Raw genomic sequence first — 24,431 nt, 5'->3', positions numbered from 1 at the left:
TACCTGTGGGAAACCTGCAGTCTGGACATGAACGCAACAACACTTGCGATTCCCAGCAACCAGTTTTCAGAGGCACATTGTACTACTGCCTCTGAAAGTGGGGGCAGAACACAGCCATCGTGGCTAGTAGTCATCATACAAACTTTATATCTTCTCTCTCTCTTTCCCTTCCTCTATGCAAAGCCCATCCTGTGCTGAGGAATTCACACCACCTCCTACCAAGGGGAAGAAGAAAAAGAAGAAATCTACGCGGAAGAAGAGAAGGAGGTGAGTGGAAATCCATCACTGGCTTATTTCTGCACCAGTGTCAGGCAGCAGAGGAACCAACCCCCCACTGCAGGTTGCCAGGAACAGATAAGACAAGGAAAAGTACTTACCAACTGCTTTTTATTCAGTATTTACAGAGAGAGGCTTGGGAATGCAGCATCTTGGAATAAAAGCATTGCCCCAGTTTAGTCTCCACCCCCTCCCTCTCTCCCACTTCCTCACGCGTCATCGCTACAGGTGCTGAAAAGTGCCCTCTGCCTTTGAGCTCTTGGCTCTCCTACTTTTAATGCTTGCCAGGTTCTGGGAGAGGAGGGGCCTGGAATGCTTTCTAAAGATGCTGTCCCCCCCCCCGTGCTTCTTCTTCCTCCTCTCCCATTCTTTCCTGGCTTTTCTCCTCATCTGCCTCTGAGCTGTGACCTTCCTCAAACCCCTGTTGTAATTCTTCTCTGGAAGGGCCAGGCTGGGGAGGTGGTCTCCACCATTCCTCCTCTGCCCAGTCCCTGACAACCAGGGATGGCTAGCCTGTGGCCAGCAGGCTCTATCCCCACAAGTTATCTTGTGACTGCCCAAAAATCCCCCCTGAGCAGGAGAATAGAGCTGACAGACATTGAATCAAAGAGTTGGAAGGGCCCCCCAGATATTTAGGTTCAGCTAGCCATTTTATTACATATTCCATTTGGAAAACCCTAAGGTCCTGTTGCTTTGCATGCAGTCTGTTGCTTTGCATGCAGAAGGTTCCTGGATCAATCCATGCCATCGCCAGGCCAGGGAAGTAGTAGGAGTGTCGCTGTCCAAATTGGGGTGTACCTATTAGTGCCAATGGAGACTTTATTTCCATGTGCATGGGGGAGAGGGTTGGATTCAACTGCACAGGATAATCCTCCCCTCTCCATAGGCTGTGCTCCCTGTAACCCCGTCCCCCGAATTCAGCTGCCAACCTTCTGATCGGCAAACCCAAGGGGCTCAGTGCGCCAGAAGCAGATTAGTCATGCTGGCCACATGACCCGGAAAGCTGTCTGTGGACAAACGCAGGCTAGCTCAGCCTTAAAGCAGATGAGCGCTGCAACCCCATAGTCGCCTTTGACTGGACTTAACCATCCAGGGGGTCCTTTACCTTTCTTTACCTTTCCCTGCCCCCTGCAAGTCTGCACACATACATTCCCTGTAATTTAGGAAGAAAGAACAAACCATGTTGCTGCGTTCAGACATCTGGGTTGGCCCTGAAAGCAGGGAAAGATGTCAAGGTCCTTTCGTTCGCACAGCTAGCAGCAACGGAATTGACTTCACGGCTAAATGAGTGCCCTGCCTTAGCTCAGTCAGCAGAGCGCAAGACTCTTAACCTCAGGGTCGTGGGTTTGAGCCCCACGTTGGGCAAAAGATTCCTGCGTTGCAGGGGGGGTTGGACTAGATGACCCTCGGGGGTCCCTTCCAACCCTGCAATTCTATGATTCTGTGACTTCTCCCTAGGTCTCCGTCCTGCAGCCCCTCCCCACTGAAGAAAAAGAAGAAAAAGAAGAGCTCAAAGAAAAGAAAAAGAAACAGGCAAGTCTCTCTTCTGCTGTGCTCCCACCCCTGAAGGCCTACCAAATTTCCTCCTACTCAAGAGGATTCCACTATACCAGTGGTTCAGATTTGGGGAGAGATGTTATTGGTCCTTCCGCTCACCATTGCCTGCTCACTTGCCTCCTACCCCTGGCCCCATCCCCACTGTGGCCAGGAGGGAAAAGCAGGGGAGGCTAGTCAGTTAGGGTGGACCTGTGGGAATGTCCAGGGTGCAGGAGAGGATGTATTGTTTATTAATATCCTTCCTAACTTGCACTAGCAAGTTCCTTTACTTAGCAGGGTTTACATTCCCCTTCTCTCACACAGCAGAAAAGTAGTTGTGAACTCGTGGGAGCTTCTTAAGACAATACGCAATTCAGTCTGGCTTGCCCAGATTGAATATGTGTTCTAATATTTCCTGGTAAGACCCCTTGAATCCCTCCTAAAAGTATAAAGACACCGCAGTCTTATTCATAAGCAATAAAAGAAAGTTTACTCATGATCAGGGCAGAACACAGCGTGATCCCTGAAGGCAGGCTTAAGGCTTAAAGTTACAAAGCATATACAACAGGTTTCCCCATATGTGGGTTGACCTAGTGACTGCAGTTAGCAGTCTGGGAAGTTCACAGGAAGAAAGGAAGATGGAGAAGGAAGACAGTGGCAGTATGCCCTGTCCTTTTACCAGGTCGGGAAAGGTCGCACCCACTGACTAGTCACATGCAACAGGAAGGATGCTCCAGGCCAGGAGGAACAGGAAGTTTCGACTGGCTGGACCAAACATTCCCTTGCATGTCCACTCTAGCAAAACAAGGAATGTTGCACTTGACTGCTCCCAGTGGATTACAGCCACAGGACCATCCCACCAACCTCGGCCAGACACCACCACCCTGTGCGCGTACCTGTCTTCTTGCTTTCTCTGCTGTCCAGAGGGTGATGGAGCTGCCTGGCAGCTTCCTCTGCCTTAGCCTTAAAACAGGGACCCAACTGAATTTCTCTATCGTCCCTAAGGTTTGCCAAATTTTTATAAGCCGCCAGGGAATCAGGGAGACAGTGTCTTGCTTATTGACGTCTATGTACCTTTTAAATGGATGCAGCCCCAAAGCCATGGTCATGGAGCCAAGATAAAATATTAGCTGCCTTGCTTGGTTCATTTTTCCGTTCCTTTTTAAATGAGTAAGATTTGCAAATATAGCAAACAAAAAAATCGAGCTAAAATACATCATTGAAAAGTCATAAGCTCAAGAGGAGTAAAAATACGTTTTTAAAAGAGCTTAAAAACTAATGAATAGCATAAAATATATTCCACACTGGATGCAAGGTTCATATTTATACAAATAAATTGTTATAGGTTGGGGGACCCTCCCCCTAAACCCTAGATATTAATAAATGGTAAGATTTTGATGATTTGGGATGTGAAGGGAGAAGTGCAAGCTGCAGAGGAAAGGGCTAGCCTATGCAAAATGACCTGGCCAAGCTAGGACCAGGAAGAATCAATACATGGCCCTCCTTGCCCTGAGGTGTGAACAGAAACTGCGGATTTGGAAGGTTGCCAGGATAACTGGGTGTGAGGTGACAGAAAAAGAGAGTTTATTAGCAAGGTGTTCTGCAGGGAAGAAGAAGGAGAAGAGCAAATGGGATCCATCTTGGGCAGGCTGGCTGCTTGCTGGCTGGGAGAGAGGCCTTGGACTCCAGGGCTACACTGCTGTGGGGCAGTGGCGTTGCTAGCCTCTGCGCTGCTGGGGGCGGCGGCAGCGCAGAGGAACCCCCCTGGGGGAGGGGCACGATGCGTGCGTCGTGACGTCATGATGACGTCACGACGCACGTGGGGTGCAGAAAGGGGGAATTTCCCCCTTTCCGAGGCTTTTTTTCGGCGGTGGGTGGTGGCCAGCGAGGAGGGCGTGACAAGCGTGACACCCTCCCTCGCTAGTCGAACCCCCCCCGCCGAAAAAAAGCGCGGAAAGGGGGGAAAAGAAGCAGAGCTGGCGGTCTGCATTCAAGCCCCGGCTCTGCTTCCTTTCCCCGCCCCCCCCCCCGCGGGTTTTTCGGCGGGGGGGTCGACTAGCGAGGAGGGCGTGACAAGCGTCGACCCCCCCGCCGCCGCCGAAAAAAGCGGCGGAAAGGGGAAAAAAGAAGCAGAGCCGGCGCTCTGCATTCAAGCCCCGGCTCTGCTTCCTTTCCCCGCCCCCCCCCCCGCGGGTTTTTTCGGCGGGGGGGGGGGTCGACTAGCGAGGAGGCGTGACAAGCGTCGACCCCCCCCCTGCCGAAAAAAAGCGGCAGAAAGGGGAAAAAAGAAGCAGAGAGCCGGCGCTCTGCATTCAAGCCCCGGCTCTGCTTCCTTTCCCCGCCCCCCCCCCCGCGGGTGTTTTCGGCGGGGGGGTCGACTAACGAGGAGGGGTGACAAGCGTGACACCCTCCCTCGCTGGTCGACCCCCCCTGCCGAAAAAAAGCGGCGGAAAGCACCCCTTCCATGTGCTGCTGGGTGACGGAGGGAGTGGCGGCGCGTGGGAGTGGCGGGAGGGGCCGCCGCTTGTCACCCCAACCCGCCGCTTTTCACCCTGTCACTGGGGGCGTACCGCCCCCACCGCCCCTCCCCAGCGACGCCCCTGCTGTGGGGTACAAGCCCCTCTTGAAATAACCATGCTATAAGATTGGGACTCCCTCCATGCAGACTGAAGGTGTAAATCGGGGAATAAACCATATTTCTTAAAGCTACAACAGTCTCTGCTGTGTCTCAATTCTCCAAAGGAACACAGATCCTGGGTGAGTTCCCAGAACCTCATGGCCTCTTGCCACTGCTCGGCAGAGAAAGGGGGTGGCACCCAACTTTTGTAACACTATTAAGTATTCATACATAGAGATAAAATCATATTTAGGAGGAATGTGCCAACCATGAGATCAAGTTCCTTCCAAAGTTTCCCACTTCTCCCAGCGTAAGAAAAAGCACATACTGTATTTGGTAAGTTAAAAATTGGTTTACTTACAAACTCTTCAAAGGTCTGTTTGTGTGCTATTCCATACATCTGCACAGGCAGCAAAACTTAGCTTAGTTACAAAGTGGTAAAGGTTCCTAAATTATTAGTATAGGAACACAAGAATGGCTGATGAGAGCCATGCGGCTGAACTGGAGCAACCAGCTCAAACTTCTTCACAGGTTAAGCTTCTTAATTCGACTGGTAAGGCTTGGTAACCTTCTTCCTCCCAGGGTGAGGGGAAGTGACCTCAGCTAAGCCCAGCAGGACTGCTTACTCTATGCCATTAACCCTTTCATGTATTAATTAGGCTTAAGCATGTTGGTTATCTGAGGCTGGTTTTCCCACAAAATGTTTGCTGATTCTGTCCAGTGATGCTCCTGCCTGGTTTAATCGTTTTTGTTTTTATTTTAATATTTTGCATTTTATGTTCCAGGTTTTCTTCAAAGAAGAGAAGACACAGGTAAGGATAGTGAGGGCTGGGGCTTGCCTAAACTGTCTGAATAATTCTAGAATCACAGGCTCACCAGTGGTCAATGAAGGATACCATTTTGGTCCAACCAGATCTAATGGGGAGACCACTGGTTGCTGATCACTACCACATACCCTCTGACATTTCTCCAATGACAATAGGGATGTATTATTATTATTATTATTATTATTATTATTATTATTATTATTATTCCCCAACCATCTGACTGGGTTGCCCCAGCCACTCTGTGGGGTTTCCAACATATATAATAACACATAACAAAACATTAAACATTAGAAAACTTCCCTACACAGGGCTGCCTTCAGATGCCTTCTAAAGGTTGTATAATTACTAATCTCCTTGCTTTGGGAGCTCCACACCCTCCAACATTTATCCAATGAAAATAGAGGCGTCCTAAGTAAAAGTGGGATATTCCGGGATCAAATTAGAAATCGGAATGGCTTCTGTAAATCTGGGACTGTCCCTGGAAAATAGGGACACTCAGAGGGTCTGCTATCATATTGTTTTCCTCATGAGTGAAGGGCCAACTGAACTACAGCTACTTCAGGCAGCGCAGAGTTAAACTATGGGACTCTATCCCATGGTAGGCAGTGATGCCCACCGGTAGATGGCTTTAAAGAGGATTAGACAAAATCACAGAAGAGAAGGCTATGAGTGGCTACTACCCACAATGGTCATGCTCTACTTCCACAGTTGGAGGAAGTAACGCTTCTCTGTGCCAGTTGTTGGAAACCACAAGAGAGGAGAGGGCAGTGGTGTTCGAATCCTGCTTGGAGGTTTCCCACAGGCATCTGGTTGGCCACTGTGAGAACAGGATGCTGAGCTAGGTGGGCCACTGGCCTGATACAGAGGACTCTTACGTTCTTACCTATGCCAGGGTTGAGGACCACATTCCATTCTGGGCAACCTACCAGGGGCCACATGCTGGTGCAGCCAAAGTGGGTGGGGCAACATAAGTTCCTTTCTCCACACACACACACACACACACACACATATCCCTCTTTATCCTTCATCCAGACAGGCGAGGGGGCATTATCAGACCACAACGGAATATTCCAGCCTACCAAAAAATGCATTTGGGATTGCAAAGCACAGCCAGTGGTTGGGTGGATGTGGCCTGGGAGAAGAGGGGGGAATTGGCAGGCCAGTGCCGCCCCTGTTTCGAATTTGGATCCAAACCGGTTCACAAAGCACGTTCGGATCCCCTTCCCTAGTTTCAGCATTCTTCCACTGCTCCTGCCAAAGGACCATTTGTGCAATGATCTGATGCCACAGAATGTTAGCATTTGTAAGAAATTCATCTTTAATGTGGGCAGAACCCGCACTTTGGAACTCCTGAGCATGGACATTGGGCTAAAATGTTTTTGTTTAGATAAGCCACCAGAACAGTGTTTCCCCAGTGTTTTAATGCCTTCTTTTTTAGTTTATCACTTGTTTCAGTATTATTATTTTTTAATGTTCCAAATTGTTGTTTTTAATTGATCTTACTGGTAATTTTATGGTTTTTACTGTTGTTGTTTTTTGAGGGTGGGATGTTTACAATCAATGGTATATAAATTGTATGAAATAAAAGTAAATAGATAAACAAGCACAGTGGCACTCCTATAGGTTTGCATGCACCTGTTGAACTTTTACCAGCTCTCTAAATAGAATGGTCAGTTACCTGTTCATTAGCTTATACTTTCCCCCCTCCCCCACCCTCTTATTTAGTTCCTCAAGCCCCAAAGGCAAAAGGAAGGAAGAAAGAAAACACAAGAAACAGTAAGTGGAGGCAGTCGCTATGAATGCACCAGCGTTTGTGGTTGATTTGCGCATGCATGCAAATTGGTGTGTACATGGGTGGGTGGGTGTCATTGGCTCAAGTAAGCTCTTAGGCTTAAAAAAAAAAAGGAAAAGGAGAGGTAGTCATGTTGTCCCAAAAGAAATAAAAATAAAAATCCATATTATAGCATACCTTTATTGGGACAACCAAATATCGTGAGCTAGTGTGCAATTTCAAGATCTACAGGACTCATGGTAGGCCTAGGTCAGCAGTGGGAAACTCCCTCCCCAAGGAAAATGTTGGAACTTTCTACCACACGTGGTGGGAATGTAAAAAGGTGAAAAATTATTGGAATGAAATATATAATGAATTGAAAAAAATATTAGGATATAATTTTGTCAAAAAAACCAGAAGCTATGTTATTAGGCATTACATGTACAGAAATTAAAAAAAGAGGATGTAAACTTTTCCATATATTGTAACAGCAGCCGGAATTCTAATGGCACAAAAATGGAAACAGGATATATTGCCGACAAAAGAGGAGTGGATTATGAAAATATTGGATTATGCGGAGTTAGATAAATGACAGGGAGAGTTAGAGAACAGCAAGATCAGAAATTTATTGAGGATTGGAGAAATTGGTAAATTATTTGAAGAAAAAATACACAATTAAGTACGTTAGTAGGATTACAGGAGGCTTTGTAGTAAAGAATAAATATTGTTGTATGATGAAATAAGCAATGATTATGTTAGTTATGAATATCAAAGCAATAATATATGGAATAAATATAAAAACAAAGATGGAAATTTTTGGAAACCATATGGAAGGCTTGAGGGAAGTCCTGGCCTTAGGAGGCCAAAATACAGAATGTTCAACAAGTAATAAACTGTAAATATATTGTATGTGGATCCAGTTTGTAATATCGTTTGACATTATTTTAATATTGAAGGAATCAATGAGCTTATTCTGTTCAACCTTCCTCTTTCAACCCATTCCTTGCTCATCAATAAGAACTAACAGCAGAGTCTCATTCAACATTAAGTGAGATGAAAAGGAGAGGAGATATGATAGCCATCTTCAAATATCTGGAGGGCTGTCACGATGGGAGATGGAGCAAGCTTGTTTCTGCTGCTCTGGTGGGGTAGCACCCAAGACCATAGGTTTCAAATGACAAGAAAGGAGATTCCGACGAAACATTATGAAGAATTTTCTGATGGTAAGAGCTGTTCAGCAGTGGAAGTCTTTCGTTGCAATTCCTGCATTTGCAGGGTTGTGTCAGAGCAAGTCCCTCTCTGACAGCACACAGAGAGACAAGGGGGAGGAATTTAGGAATTCCCGAGAGAGGGAAGAAGCAGTTAGCCACAGGAATGTGAACTTTGTATACACAGAGACACAGGGAGAAAGTAGGCAGAGGCTAAGCTCAGATAGTGACACAGACACAGGAATACAGGAGTGCCATCTCCCAAATCTTGTAGAATAACGAGATTAGCAGAGAAGTGCAAAATTAACAGGAAGAGAAAGTGGGGTTTTTCCTGTTGAGGAAGAAGGGGAGGAGCTTAGTTCTGGCAACACTTTCGTCGGAGGATGACTGAATTAGCTGAGCTCCGACCTGGGCTTTGTAATGGACAATAAATCTGAAATAATTAACTACTGGAGTCGTCTCATGTATGTGTGAGAGAGACCCCAAGCCTGACAGGTGGATCCAATAGCCCTTGAAGTCCTTTCCAACCTCTACAGTTCTATGATTCTACAAAATCTTTCAGAAAAGATTTTTTTCAGGGGGAAATGGGGATATAGGGATACTGTATATATATATATAGGACCACTTCCCAGAGGTGTTTTCAATCAAATCACTTTATTCCCACAATTTGCTGCCTGTAAATATTGCAGAGCAGTTGTGGCAGAAATTCCCCTTGCAGGGGTCAAGTATGGAGGCTTGCACCAAATTCTCAGTTACAGGTGGGTACCGTGTGGTCTGCCATAGGTCAAAACAAAATAAAAATAAAAAATTCTTTCCAGTAGCACCTTAGAGACCAACTAAGTTTGTTCTTGGTATGAGCTTTCGTGTGCATGCACACTTCTTCAGATACCTGAAGAAGTATCTGAAGAAGGTATCTGAAGAAGTGTGCATGCACACGAAAGCTCATACCAAGAACAAACTTAGTTGGTCTCTAAGGTGCTACTGGAAAGAATGTTTATTTTATTTGTTTTGACCAAATTCTCAATTGGTCAAACATTGTTCAGTACAGGACAGAGTTCTAAGAGTCTGCCAGAGCGTTCCCCTATATATGGCCAAATATACATCTTTTTGCCCACCCAACCCAGCACCACATCATCTCCCATACAACCACAGACCTTGAAAACACTTACTCAACCCATTTTTTTACTGTACATATTAGAACCCTCCTTGTACCTTATAGGAGTTGTTTTCCAATTTACTGCAGCGTTCTGCCATTAGGTTCCTCCTTAGCTGGTTCTTACCAGTTTGGAGTCAGTTCGGATTCTTGCGTACGTTAACACTGGGCTCACTGATAAACCCATTTGACAGGGATTCCATGTCACAGCCTTCCGTAAAACAGATGCCATCCAGATGTTGTTGGATTATAACTCCCATGGGGCCCCAACCAGCAGAGTCAGTGGTCAAGGACAAGGGTGAGTTGTAGTCTGACAACCAGGTTGGGGAAGGCCATTGTAGAGGCTTTAGGAAAGCTGTTTTCATTTAGCCCTACAACTGACGAGCTGGCATTTGCCAGCTGTATTTTCTGGCTACATCTCCCAGCGCTCCATGGACCTTTCAAAGACAGCATCCCAGCTGCAGGTGAATGTTAAGGTGTTCTGTTTTTCTGTCTTCTTTTCAAAAGCTCTCGCAGTCATCACAGAAATCCCAACGCCGCCGCCATCGCCACTGCCGCTCTGGCTCAGAGAGCACCAATTCCCTCACAGAGAGCTGTGGAAGCAGGTAAGAAACTTACCTGGGAATTTTTATTTTTTGTCTAAAACCCTGGAGAGCTGCTGCCAGTCGGTGCGGACAATACTGAGCTAGATGAATGAGCAGTCTGAATCAGTAGAAGGCAGCTTCCTATCTTCCTATGTCTTAAGGTATAGGAGGTTTTCAACCTTTCTGAGTCCACAGCTCCCTGGACCAACTACATTCTTTCTTTGGCACCCCTGTGGGGCTCAGGAGCCCAGTTATACCACCCCTTGCCTGCAGAGCTGGTGTGAGTATAACGAAAGGACCCTTTCCTTTCGTCTTACCACTTCGTCCTCTCACTAACTAAAGAACTAACAGGCTTTCTTAGGTAAAACTAAACTCCCACTTATCCCTGTAGCCTTTAAGTAACCTTTCTCTTTTAAATAAAAGAGAGTCCCTTTCCAGCACCAACGGGCCAGGTACCCTTTTAAACTCTAGGCAAAATATGAGACTATCCCTTGTGTCCACAGTATGAGGGGTTCAGCCACTAGAAGTCCCCTCATGTAAAAACTCACCTCTTCCCTGAGGTAAATTTGTGACACCCTGGGTCTGTTTCCCTATTTCGCCCTCACAGTGCACCTCAAAGACACCTCACAGTTCCACTCTTGAAGGAAATTTTGTCTTTTAATGGAGTGTCCACATAAATGAGTTTCATGCACATTTGCTGGAAAATAACACAGGCGACTTTCTGACTGGCACTTAAAGATGAAAATTTATTTGGCTTAAGATCGTAATGGTTGCATTAAGATTTCTTTGGTACGAACTTAGTTTCAGTGGTAATATCTTTGTTAATCATATGATATATACCTTACAACTACCTAACCTAAACCTACTCTCACAGACCTTCTTTCAACCACCCCACACTCCCTCTCCCAAGCACCCTCTCCACTGACAAAATGGCTGCCCATTCTCTTTAAACATTCAGCCGCCCCCGCCCCTCATGCAATGTTCATCAGTTCAATCTGGAGTCCTGCGTTAACCCTTGATGGGCCCGGGTTGAAAAGGATAGACCAAACAGTGCAAAAACATCATAGCTGGCAGCCTCTCACCCAGTTTCAAACAACCTCCCTTGTTTCAAACAACCTCCCTTCAAACAACCGCCCCCCCCCCGCCACAAAGAGAGGTGCCATCCTCACACTGCCTGGGGCCTGGAAGCACCCCCTGGCCAGCCCCAGAGGCACCATTCCCTGTGGAGCTTGTAGCCAGGGCTGCTGCAACAAACAGCTGTGCAAGCCTTGGGGAGGCAGAGACGGGAGAGGGCATCAGAGGAAGGAGGGATGAAAAGAGGGACAGACCATGTTGTCCGCAGCCACCCCCCCCCGACTATCATTCAAGACACCCCAGGTGCCACAGCACACTGGGCGAAAACCACTGTCTTAAAGGGAAGGGCCTAAGCCAAGGTCTCATCCCTAGAGGCACCTCCATGTAAGCTTGGAAGAGAGCCCTATCTGAAATCCTCTTTATTCAAGGAGGCAGTATACAATTCAGCAACACTTCCTACTAGGTCTTGCCCCTGTGAAGCAGTAGCCAGGACTGAAGGTCCCTGCCTTCCACCCTTGTCTCCCAAGCAGCCTTAAACGGCTCACCCCTAGCCTCTGTTCTGCTCTCCTCGTTATTTTTGCGTGTTCTGGGAGACCAGGGGGAGGGGAGCTTGTCGCAGCAGGAAAGGGAGAGTCCTTGGACTCTTTGGCAGTCTCTTGACCCCCCTCCTCTGCTTCAGCCTCAGAGTCTGAACTGCTCCCTGTCACAGGCTCCTCCTGCTCACTAACCCTGTTGCTCCTTCGGCATCCGGCACCTCCTCCAATCTTCTCCCTCTGACCTCTCCTCAGTGTCCCACCACCAATCCCCCTGGCTCTGAACCTTCCTCCTCTGGGGGTTCCCTTGGAGGTTCCCTGGCTAGTGCCTCCCACAATTCTTCTTCGTCCTGACACTATGAGGCATCTTCCTAAGTAGGAGCCACTCTCCTTCTCCCTCCAGGCCGGGAGCCAGATCACGGGAGGAAGGCCGCAAAAGCGAGATGGAAACACTCCCGGCACTCCTTGAAGAGCCCTCGAAAGTCCGATGGCACTACAGAGCTGACCACCACTCCTTTCCCCGGCTGCACCCCCCAGAACGACGGCTTGCTCCCCTCCACGGAAGCTGTAAGTATCCCCCCATCTGCTTTGCCCCTTGGTTTAAGGCCCCGAGGATCCGTTATGCAATGTTTATGGACTCATTACAGGCATGTTATACTAAAAGTCGGTTTCAAAGCTCTATGCATTATTAACAGCGTGACTCTCTGATGTATGGAGAGCGTGCAGTTTTTTGCACAGAGGGTGGGGAGAAAGGGAGGGAGGAGGATGGGACAGCAGGGGGGGGGACACGAGAGATTGCTTAGGCTGTAGCCCATGAATAATACAGAGGAGACATTTACCAAGGCAGTAGCCTCCAGCGATGATATTTACACGGGTGTCTCTGTAGCATGCCTCTTCCGCTCGGTGGATTTGCTGCCTCTTGCACCCAGGCGGTTCAGTCCTCTGAGGCACGCAAGATTAAACCTGTTTTTAAAAGGCAACATTTGCATTGAATCGGGTGGGAGCGGAGGTGCAAGGGTGGCGAGAGACGAAGGGGGATGCTGGAGGACTCTCGACAAACAGGCCCCGTGGCTGCACCCATGGATGCTAATAGTCGCCTTGCGAGCATCAGAGGAGAAAATGGGCAGCCGGCTCCGGGGGGCATCCTTCCTCTGAGCGCACGGATGTAACAGGGCTGGCTTGGGCACAGCAATCACTGTGAGCTCAAGGCCGGGTTTGTTTGTCCTCAAGGCCTGCCTGGATGCATCTACTTCTGGCACCAAGGCTTCCCTTTCCTCCACCTCCAAGCCAGACAGAGGAGCTGCCATGCAGTGTTAATTTAATGTGCCTGCTTTTTTGCTAGGATCCTTTTTTTATAAAGCAAGCAAACAAGCATTCCTGTGTAGGTGTTACAGCAGGAGTGGGGAACCCTTTTTAGCCAAGGGCCATGTTTCCTTCTCGGCTACGTTCCAGGGGCCACATGCTGGCAGTGGGCAGGGCCAGATGTAAAAGCAGGTGGAGCAATGGATGTAAATTTCACCTTCGTACAGTAGGCTGGTTTCTAGCCACACACTCACACAAAAACCTCTCCTGTCCTCCAGCCAGGTAAGCGAGAGGCATTATCAGACACAAATCTAGCCACGGATGATCACTTGTGTGTGTGTGTGTGTGTGTGGTGCGGAGCTAGTGAGGGGTGTGGTCTATGAAGAAGGGTGTGGTCCAGGCAGAGTCTCAAGGGCCAAGTGAGAGAGGTCTGGACAGCTGCATTCGGACCCCAACATCCTGAGACCCCCCCACTTCCCTAAATCAGAGCATTCAAGTGAATGTGTAGGGAATCTTCATGGCCTCACACTCACTTTGGTTAGTGCATACTCTCAAAAATGGTGTGTGTGGTGTGTGTGTGTGTGTGTGGTGTGTGTGTGTGTTGCATTTCAAACAAACATCATTGAACTACATCAGGCCCATGACATTCTGCTGCCTGAGGCAAAGGTTGAGAAGATGCCCCCCCCCCAATTCCTTGTACACCAACAGACCAGACTTTAACACCGGTGACAGGATAGCATCCTTTATCACACCTGAGGGCAGCAGGCACAGGGCAGGCCATGTGGTGTACACAGCTCAATATTTTGCTGCCATCCTACAGTATATGCCACCTGAAGTTGTCATCTGAAACTACCTAATGGCAGGGCCCAAAGTGGCTCACATTAACAAGAGAGACAGGGACAGAGACAGAGAGAGGTGGGCCCTGCCCTCAGGCATAGAAACTAAAAAGACTCAGAAGTAGTCTTTTTAACGAAACCAGAGATGAGAGTGGAAATTGCTGGTGTATCCTTATTTGTTCCATGTCTGTATTGGAAATCGATCCAGCAAAAATGATCAGTGTTCATTGTTGTTGTTGCTTTCAGTCTGCAAATGATACAATGGCAAAGTAACTTGCGGGATGTATGTGACTGATTTTGTACATTGCATATGTAATTTTGCCACTGGGGACGGCAGACAAATAGCATGGTTTTTAGCAGAATATGAACTGCAGCGAAATGGAAACTGTGCTGTGTATGAAATCTGATCTGGGCACTTCTGCCCCCCCCCCCCATGTGTAGAAGTTTCTCTGCAGTAGCTCCTCATAGGTAGGTTTACAAGCAGACCTTTGTACTTTGAAAGAGATGCTAGAAGAAGGAAGCTGTGTTGCATGAATAGCACAGCCTTCTGTTTTAGGTGATGTGTGCTGAAAACAGGGGAGGAATTTGATTCAGTTTGCATTTAAAGGTGAATTTACAATAGGAGAACTGAAATTCAACCATCCTTCATAATTCGCACCTCTCTGAATTTTGCAAAGCCAGTTCTCCAGTCAAGTGATGTGTACAAAAATGTATATCGATGGTGCAAACCACATTTTGTGTGCAGGTCTGGTGGCCTCACTTCAAAAAAAAAAAAAGGATATTCTAGAGTTGGGACAGGTTCAGAAAAGGGCAATTAAGCTGATCGAGGGGGGTTTGAGTGACTCCTCTATGAGGAGAGGTTGATATGTAAGGGATTTCTTCGTTTAGAGAACAGGCAAGTAAAAGTGGACATGAGAGAAGTTTCTAAATGATGCATGATATGGATACAGGTGGGTAGCCGTGTTGGTCTGCCATAGTCAAAACAAAATAAAAATTCTTTCCAGTAGCACCTTAGAGACCAACTGAGTTTGTTCCTGGTATGAGCTTTCGTGTGCATGCACACAAGAAGTGTGCATGCACACGAAAGCTCATACCAAGAACAAACTTAGTTGGTCTCTAAGGTGCTACTGGAAGAATTTTTTATTTTGCCATGATATGGAGAAATAGAGGAAAGTCTCTCATAATACTAGGACTTGGGTACCACTGAAGCTGAATGTTGGAAGGTTCGGGACAGATAGGAGAAATTCCGTCAGTGGTGGTCACCAACTTGGGTGGCTTCAAAAGAGGATTTGATAAATTCATGGAAGAGAAGGCTATCAGAAGCTACTAGCCATGATGGCTATGCTCTGCCTCCATGGTCACAGGGAGAAATGATTCTGAATACCAGTTGCTGGAAACCAGAGGAAGGGAGAGTTGCTCTCGTGCTTGAATCTGCTTGCAGACTTCTCAAGAGGCACCTGGTTGGCCACTGTGAGAACAGGATGCTGGACTAGGTGGGCCATTGGCCTGATTCAACAAGCTCTTCTTATTATCTTATGTCCTTAAGTTCATATCCTTGGATAAAGTGTCCATTAAAAATTATCTATCTATTTAGTACTAAAATTCAATGTTTTAGGGGGAAATTGTTTTGCAAAAAAAAGTGTACCGGTATATTATGCAAAATTGCATTTTAAAAAATGAGCATATTATGATAAATGTGCCCTTAAATGTTGGTGAGTTTTCATGAGGATTTTTTTTTAATGCAAGCTGATGTGGAGAACTGAAGAGTGGAAAAAATGAGAAATTGAAAGAGACAGAGTCACCCACCCCTAGTTATGACTCACCCTGAACGATTAGCATAGTTAACATATTGAGTAACAATTGAAAGAGGGGTCACCCACCTCTTTCAGTTAATGAGCAGACTTGGATTTCTGAGTAAGTGCCTTGGGTGCCACCCCTTCTGGTCACTTCCTTCCCTAAATGAGCCACACACACACACATACAAGGCCACTTTCTCCTCCAGAGAGAGATAGAAAGGGAGCGAGGGAGAGCACAGACATTGCTTTTTCCAGTGGATCTTTGTAAATGTCAGATCCAATAGAATTAAGCTGAGCATCAAAGGAGAGAAAGGCAACCAGCCTCCTCACTCTATGACCAAGGGTTGGCTGTTCCTAAGGGCAGCCTGAGAGGGAAGCTACGGAGATAGTTGCTGCTGCTGCTGCTGCTATACTTTAACTCTGAACACTCACTGTTGAGAGCCAGTGTGGTGTAGTGGTTAAGAGCGGTAGACTCGTAATCTGGTGAACCGGGTTCGCGTCTCCGCTCCTCCACATGCAGCTGCTGGGTGACCTTGGGCTAGTCACACTTCTTTGAAGTCTCTCAGCCCCACTCACCTCACAGAGTGTTTGTTGTGGGGGAGGAAGGGAAAGGAAAATGTTAGCCGCTTTGAGACTCCTTCGGGTAGTGAAAAGCGGGATATCAAATCCAAACTCTTCTTCTTCTTAAGCATTATTATTCCACTGCCCATTAAATTTAATCAAGATGCCTCCTGGGGAGCTAGATAGCAAAAGCACTAATTGAGTTAATTTAAAAAACAACAACAACCCACGATTGAACTTGAGCTGCGGCAGGGGAAAGTTCAGATCTAGGTCTGGACCAGGAAAAGTTGACATGGCGCCCTCTAGATACTTTGGGAACTCTGGTGAGCCCCAGCCAGCATGACCAATGTTCAGGGGTGACGGGAGTTGTAGTTCACAGTATTGGAAGGGTAACCCTGATCTAGACAGCTTTGGCATTCCAGCACTGTTGTCGACATGTGGCCTACAAGCACAGTTGCCTAGCAACAGCAGGCGCTGGGAAACCACCCTACGCTTTGAATTTCCCACAGTGCTTTGGAACGGCTGATGCAGCCCTTTCTCTGGAACATTGTGGGAACTTAAAATTGCAGGTGGCTTCTCAAGATTCTGAATAAGTCCTATGGCCAGATTAGCAGGTAGAGAAAGCTCTTCGCCAAACAGGTCCAACTTGTCGTTGTTGCTGTTTTGCAAATATTGCATGTAAGATGAGAAGGGGGATTAGGAGGAGCGTTGCTGATTCACAGCGAATGGCACATCTAGTCTCATGGCGGGCAACCAGATGACTTTTCTGAGAAGCCAATAAACAGGAGCTGAGCACAACAGTACTCTCCCTTGCTGTGGTTTCTGTAGGGATGATTACGGAGGCAGGAGAGGATATATTATTTAATGATATCCTTCCTAACTTGCGCTGGCAAGTTCCATAATCTAGCAGAGTTCCAAATATCCCCCTTTTTAAATTACGCAGCAATCAGCTTGTCGCTGACCCATCTTGTGTCTTACTATTAAAGATTCCTTCCTGGTAAAATCCCTTCTAATCCATCTTTAAAAGAATAAACACAAGAATCTGATTAATGTTAATACAAAAGTAGTTTACTCACAGATTCATTCAGGTTCACAGACATATCCCTGAAGGCAGGCTTAGGTTATGTAACAACTAGAACTATTCCATAGAGAAAACAAAATCGAAAATTCTTTCTAGTAGCACCTTAGAGACCAACTGAGTTTGTTCCTGGTATGAGCTTTCGTGTGCATGCACACTTCTTCAGATACACTGAAACAGAAGTCACCAGATCCTTAAATATAGTGAGGGAGTGGGGAGGGGTATTGCTCAGAAGGGTGGTGGGAATGGGTGATCAGCTGATAGGTGTGGAAAACCTGTTGACGACTCTTAACGGCTGTAATTAGTCTTGCAGGGAAAGGCAAGAGGTGAGATGGCTAAAGATAGCTTTGTTATGTATAATGAGATAAGAATCCAATGTCTTTGTTCAGACCAGGTTTCTCCGTGGTTTTACGTTTGGTGATTAGTTGTAATTCAGCCACTTCTCTTTCCAGTCTATTTCTGAAATTCCATAGAGAAGTTAGTCCCAAGTGACTGAGACTAAAGCAGTCACTTCCCCAAACACACAGCGACATACAAAACGGAGAGTACACACTGATCAGAACATGGAGGCTGTGCTCCTCCATGCTAGTGCAACAGACCACACCCTCTTCAAGTCACGTGTACTGGAAGTATGTCCCAGCTCAGGAGGAAAAAGGAAGTCTTCTCCTGAGTGGTACAAAACATCCCCTAACATGTCCACTGTAAGAATGTTGTACTTGACTGCAGTTTTACATCCCACAGCTTCCAGCACTGGGTAGTCAGAAGCACACTGCCTCCAATATGGTGGAGAGGGCTGTCTATAGCTACTACCCACACTGGCTTCTGAATGTGATGCTTCTGAATACCAGCTGCTGGGAACCACCATAGGGGAGAGTGCTTATGAGGAACGGCTTAGGGAGCTGGGTATGTTTAGCCTGGAGAAGAGAAGGTTAAGGGGTGATATGATAGCCATGTTCAAATATATAAAAGGATGTCATATAGAGGAGGGTGAAAGGTTGTTTTCTGCTGCTCCAGAGAAGCGGACACGGGGCAATGGATTCAAACTACAAGAAAGAAGATTCCACCTAAACATTAGGAAGAACTTCCTGACAGTGAGAGCTGTTCGGCAGTGGAATTTGCTACCAAGGAGTGTGGTGGAGTCTCCTTCTTTGGAGGTCTTTAAGCAGAGGCTTGGCAGCCATCCGTCAGGAATGCTTTGATGGTGTTTCCTGCTTGGCAGGGGGTTGGACTGGATGGCCCTTGTGGTCTCTTCCAACTCTATGATTCTATGCTGTTGTGCTCAGATCCTGCTTGCTGGTTTCCCACAGGCATCTGGTTGGCCACTGTGAGAACAGGATGCTGGACTTGATGGGCCATTGGCCTGATCCAGCAGGCACTCCCTAGGTTCTTCTTAAATGGTAGAACATAGCCACTGTGGCTAGCAGCCATCGATAGCCATATCCTTCGTGGATTTGCGGATCCTTTTCTGAAACCAACCAAGCTGGCGGCTGCCGCTTACATTTTGATAATAGATGTGCACGCTTTCAGGGTGGGGTGTGTGGGGGGGTGTTGTATGAGAGAGCAAAGGAAAGAACAGCCAAAGAGAAATCTGGGACTTCATGCAGAAAATCTGTGGATTTGTGCAGGCTCATTCCGCCGCCAGGCACCTCCTGGAAGGGAGGGATATTCTGACTTTGAAGTTGGAGCTTTAAAACACAAGAAAGACCCCCCAGAAAGAGAGAGGTTTCTTAAGCGCGCTGCAAAATTGCTGGTTCCATATGGTTTAGAAAATTGATAGCAACTTCTCTCCAAGGAGGCATTTAAAGCACACCAAACAGGCTTGTTCAGTTTAATTGGAAAATTCGCTGCAATTATACTCTTGTAACCTATTGGGCTACCCTGCTTCTTGAGCTAAGCATTCGGTGGAAATTGAAGCCCGAGGTACGAGCCTTTCTTTTCTCCTCCTCCCACTTCAATTAAATAATGTTTTGACCCGACCAGAAAACTTGCAAACAGCCTGATCCCAAATATATTTAGTTAGAAGTTGAGTCCTGCGGAGTTCAATGGGACTTTTGATAAGAGTAAGTAGGCTTAGTGAAGTTTTCCCTGCAGGACTCTTGCCTATCTCACAGATCCATGGCCTCGCAGCAAAATGGTAACAGCAATGTTCTCTTGACGGGAGAACCGAGCAATCTCCATCGTTTCACCTAGATGGAGATCTAAGCAAAGCAATATGAAACAAGGCACCCACCGTGAAATTAATGCGTTTGAGAATGAATGGTAGGAGGTGTCTCTGCAGCAACTGTGGAATATTGGTCTGAGGGTTAGTTTCTGGGACCCACATTAAATGAGTTAATATTTCAATTTTTTTATATGCAAATAGTCTAGGGTAGTTGCTCTGAAACTTTTTCTTGGTTCCATAAACTCACCCCCCAGTTCCCCCTACCCTGACCTATAAAAAGCATCACAGTCATACCTTGGTTCTCGAATGGAATCCATTCCTGAAACGTTCTGAAACGTTCAGAAACCAAGGCACAGCTTCCAATTGGCTGCAGGAAGCTCCTGTAGCCCATCGGTAGCCGCATAAGCTGCGTCGGACGTTCGGCTTCCAAAAATAGTTCGCAAATCGGAACACTCACTTCCGGGTTTGAGGCGTTCAGGAGCCAAAACATTTGAGAACTAAGCTGTTTGAAAACCAAGGTATGGCTATACTCAGAATAGCAGTCTGCACAACCCACTAAGGAACCTAGGAGCCAATTCCCAGGGACTGAGGTCTCTTTGCCACCGCTCCCATAAAATATTTGAGGGGGCCAGGGACCCCCAAAGTTGATGGATATTGCCATTCAGATGCTGTGCATGTATTTATGCAGGGTAGGGCTTACCTTCCCCCTCCCCCAATATTTTATTCTAGTTGGCACCCCTGCTAAGGGAGATGATAACACCACAAAATTCAAAGCAAGTAACCCTTAGCTGCACATTTATTCAAAATCCAGTATAAACCATTTAGTTTGAGTAATTGGAGCCCTAAACGGCCTCAGCCCTGTATACCTGATGGAGCGACTCCACCCCCATCATTCAGTCTGGACACTGAGGTCCAGCTCCGAGGGCCTTCTTGTGGTTCCCTCACTGCGAGAAGCGAGGTTACAGGGAACCAGGCAGAGACCCATCAGATGTCAAGGAGATAAATAACCATACAACTTTCAGAAGGCATCTAAAGGCAGCCCTGTATAGGGAAGTTTCTAGTGTTTGATGTTTTCTCGTGTTTTTATATCTGTTGGAAGCCGCCCAGAGTGGCTGGGGCAACTCAGTCACGTAGGCTGAGCGCAAATGATAAAATTATGATTATGTGTCGTTATTAATTCAACGAAATTGGTGAACTTGATCCCATAATACCAGCTTTTCAAAGTCCGATAGCCATTTACACCTTCCCACTTGCCTCTTAGCACCCCCTAGATAATCCCCCTCAAGGGATGGTGCCACCCACTTTGGGAACCCCTGCTTGAGGATGTCCCCTGGTACATTCCTCCTCCCCTTGGCAAGGGTCTGTGGCAAAGGGCTTTGAGAACCACCCACCGCTTTAATTACGCACAATGCCCCTGGTGTAACATCGTTCTGGGGCACTGCAGGAAATGCAAATGGCCGACCCCATTTTAGTTTTCATTGCTCACAACGTCATGGAGTAGCAACACTATGGCAGGGGCATTGTGGGTAATTAAAATGCTGGAAAGGTCCCATATCCAGCCACTTGGCAGATGGGACCCCCCGAGGCCCTGACACTGCCCAAGGATGCCAGGTGGAGAATGGGGGCACTGCCCCACCAGATTCAGTCTCTGCTGCCTGCTTTCCCAATTACAAACAGCCCTGGCTTTCAGCTTCCTCTCCCTTAGTCTCAGTCTTGCCCCTTGCATAACTCAGTAGGGACAAGGATGGGAAACCAGAATTAGTTGGTTCTGCCTGTCATTGGCTCTGGCGCCCTCTACTGTTGGCCTCCCTGCCTTCTTCCCCAGCAGTCTCAATGGGCGCCAGCTGTCACTTTCTGCCAGACAGCAAAAAAAACAGTCCTGAGCTAGATAAGGTCAGGGGGCTGACTTGGTATAAGGCAGCTTGCTTTGTGAGATTTGGATGTTGTTGTTGTTTGCTACGTCTTGCAATCTGCATTGGGACAGCCTGCAGGGGAGGCTAGTATGAGCTGCTCCAAAACCTAGGAACCTCTCCCCTGATGATATTGTAGGGAGCCACAAAGCATCAATGGGAGAACAGGTGTGTTTGTACTTTGCAACCAGTGCCTATGTCTTCCTTTTGGTCCTCACTAAAAAGCAAAGCGGGGAATCTTCCTTTTTTTACCCCCCCCCCCAATTAAAAATCTCCGTTCTCCTTTTAATGATTTTTTAATTTACTTATTTTTATGTGGTTCAGCATTAAAAGCCGCCAAAGGTGATGGTGTGAATAGATGCCATATAAATCCCAGATAAACAAGTGGCCAAAAGGAAATAGCTCGAAAGGGATTGTTTGGAGAGAGAGAAAATGATGGCGAAGCTGTTTAAAATAGGACAAGACCAAAAAAGCAAACAAAACAAAAAACGCCCAACACTTGAGTGGAGAGAGATAGAGAGAGGGTTTGTGGATTCTTCTTTTTTTTAATCTTCTCTTGTAATTTGAGACTCTAATGATGGACTTATGATGCCCACTCTTCCCTTTTTCTTACACCTTACCCTACTAAAGGAGGAAATCTTGATTGGTAAGTGGATGAAAACCGCAAGATGCTAGGACGTTTATTGCTAGAGGTCACTCGAAAGTATGAGCTGTACCAGGGGTGATTAACCTGCGGCCTCCTGGATATCGCGGGAATACAAATCCCAGCATCCTCCACCATTGGCCATCCTGCCTGCTGAGGATGCTGGGAGATGGAGTCCAGCAGCATCTGGGGGTCCATTGGTTCCCCATTCCTGAGCTGTGCCTTCTAGGAGGGGGAAAAAACACACCAAGAGATATATATGTCTACCTTTTTTCCCAGAGGGAGTTTTTGCTTTTTGTTTTCTTAAAGTTTTCTTTAATTTTCTTCTTTTAATTATTTTTTCAAGGCATTACACTTTGCCTGCCAGATTTCCTTTATGTCATTCCTAAGATATTCCTTTTCTTTTAAAGTTTGTGATAGACATCCCATCTCCTTGTCGAGAGTTAATTGATATTGATTGATTGATTGATTTGAAATGGAGATCAATCACAAAAGGGCAAGATCCCAGCCAAACTTAAGCTCTTCTACAGCTTGGCTCCAGGCATGTTCCCCCAGGAGTTAAGTCTCACTCCTTTCAACGGGACATGCAATCGATCCATATCTAATTGGGATCGAGCCCCACTGCATTCAAATGGGATTTAATCTCATATAATGTGTACAGCAGCCTTCCTCAACCTGGTGCCTTCCAGATGTTTTGAACTACAGTTCCCATCGGTCCCAGGCAGTATGTCCTTCCACTCCTTGAGGAAGGTGTGGTGTCTCAGAGGGGGTGATCTGGCCCCTGGAGGCAATGAAGGCTTCAATTAAGTCCCAGACATTCTTGGAGCAAGTAGCTCACTTGGAGCTCTCCATGGTGCTGAAACCACTGGCCAGCCTTTTGCCCATGGTGCTGAAACTACTGGCCTGCCTTATGTCCTTCCAGTGGTCATCCAGTCAAAGTCAGGGCAAGACAGGACATTTGTTTGTATAAGGGATGGGGTGCCTGTGGCACTCCAGATGTTGCTCTACTACAGCTCCCATTATCCCTGACAATTTACCATGTTGGCTGACGGGAGTTGTCGTCCAAAACAGGCTGGAGGACTTCCCAAGCTGGGGAATTCTGGTGCATAGGGTTGCTTTGGATTACCTCCTTATACTCTGTTGATTTCTTCAAGAAATAACCTATGCACGATTGATACCCTCCTTTGCCAACCTGGTGCCTTCCAGATGTTCTGGCCTACTACTCCCATCAGCCCCCACCAGCAGGGGGCATCTGGAGGGAACCAGGTCAGTGGTGGCTGTTTAAGGCTCCCCTGCTGCAATCAATGGGAACTAGAAGTGCTTAATTTTAGCTGGATTATGCTTGCAGGATTCTGTTCTGTTCTGTTTAATTTCTAAGGCATATGTCTGTCCGTCTTTTTAAAGATACTCCTTTTCTTTTTCAACCCCTTTGTTTTTAGAGAAGGCTTTGGTTTTAAGTCTGCTTTATATTTTTTTTTTTATTTGATCTTTCATTCAACATTGATTCGCATGCCTAGGACTCTTTGCATGATGCCTTAAAAATCTTCCAATTTATATCTGGGTGGGGAAAAAAGACATTTCTTCTTTCTTTCAGGGAGATGTGCTGTTTTGTTTTTTATTCTTTCTTTCTTTGTTTCTTTGTTTCTTCCTTTCTCCTCCTTTCCTTCCTTCCTTCCTTTCTTTCCTTTGATTACAGACTGTGCATCATGATGGTTAAAAAGAAAAAAAAAGGTTTATTTGAAAGAAAATAAAATAATGATTGAGTGTATAAAATCAGATCAAACTAATGGGCTGAGGAAAAATCTATTTAAACGCTGGCCGGTGGCTTTTTTTTTCACTTGCAGATTTCAAAGTCTGGGTGTCCTGCTGACCTCTTTAAAAAAGCAGAGGGTCGGGTTGGCAGGCTGGCCCAACAGAATGGAGAACCCCATGAGTACGACTCAGGAAATGATACTTCTTCCCCTCCATCCACCCAGACAAGTGCATCCAGGTCAAAGGGGGCCCCCAAACCACCATGTGATCAAGTCTGTGATGGTTTCAGCCGGGCCTTCTCTTCCGGGAAGGTGAGCAGAGGGAGCAGTTCTGATTCAGGAAATTCCTTCACCAGCTGCTTCTCCCGGACTAAGGGGGCAACTTTAGACAATCCATCTCCAAGTGTTCGAGCCAAGGATGAAAGGTGAGCAACCACCCCGAAAGTCTGAGTTCTGGAGCGACAGGAAGTTGCTGTAGCTCCTAAGCGATGATGAAAGAAGTTTATAAAATTATGCATGGCGTAGTTAGCCAGAGGAAGGTTTCCCTGCATCTCCCATGACACTAGAACTCATGAACATCCAATGAAGCTGAATGTTGGGGAGATTCAGATAAAAGAAAGTCCTTCTTCATACAGCGCCTAGTTAAACTGTGGAACTCGCTGCCACAGGAGGCAGGGATGACCATCAACCTAGAATGCTCTAAAGGAGGATTACACAAATTCATGGCTGACACGGGTTTCAGAGTGGGTTCTCACATAGCCCTACTTGGAGGTGCTGGGGGTTGAAACTGGGACCTTTTTCATGCAAGGCAAAA

General features: G+C 46.7%; 1 protein-coding gene across 1 annotated transcript in view; it reads left to right on the top strand.

Moving 5' to 3' along the window:
* SRRM4 (serine/arginine repetitive matrix 4) overlaps positions 1-24,431 on the top strand; it is a 116,668-nt gene that overhangs the window by 86,276 nt on the left and 5,961 nt on the right. Inside the window, exons 3-9 of the mRNA XM_033135778.1 lie at positions 184-267; positions 1,735-1,809; positions 5,215-5,241; positions 6,982-7,032; positions 9,896-9,993; positions 11,983-12,146; positions 23,711-24,042. Of these exons, the coding sequence (XP_032991669.1) occupies positions 184-267; positions 1,735-1,809; positions 5,215-5,241; positions 6,982-7,032; positions 9,896-9,993; positions 11,983-12,146; positions 23,711-24,042 (831 nt within the window). The remainder of the gene's footprint in view (positions 1-183; positions 268-1,734; positions 1,810-5,214; positions 5,242-6,981; positions 7,033-9,895; positions 9,994-11,982; positions 12,147-23,710; positions 24,043-24,431) is intronic.

Source organism: Lacerta agilis, chromosome 17, assembly GCF_009819535.1.
Source record: "Lacerta agilis isolate rLacAgi1 chromosome 17, rLacAgi1.pri, whole genome shotgun sequence".
Classification (NCBI taxonomy): Eukaryota; Metazoa; Chordata; class Lepidosauria; order Squamata; family Lacertidae; genus Lacerta; species Lacerta agilis.
The sequence above is the reverse complement of the archived record's forward strand: the minus strand, read 5'-3'. Positions and strand labels throughout refer to the sequence as shown.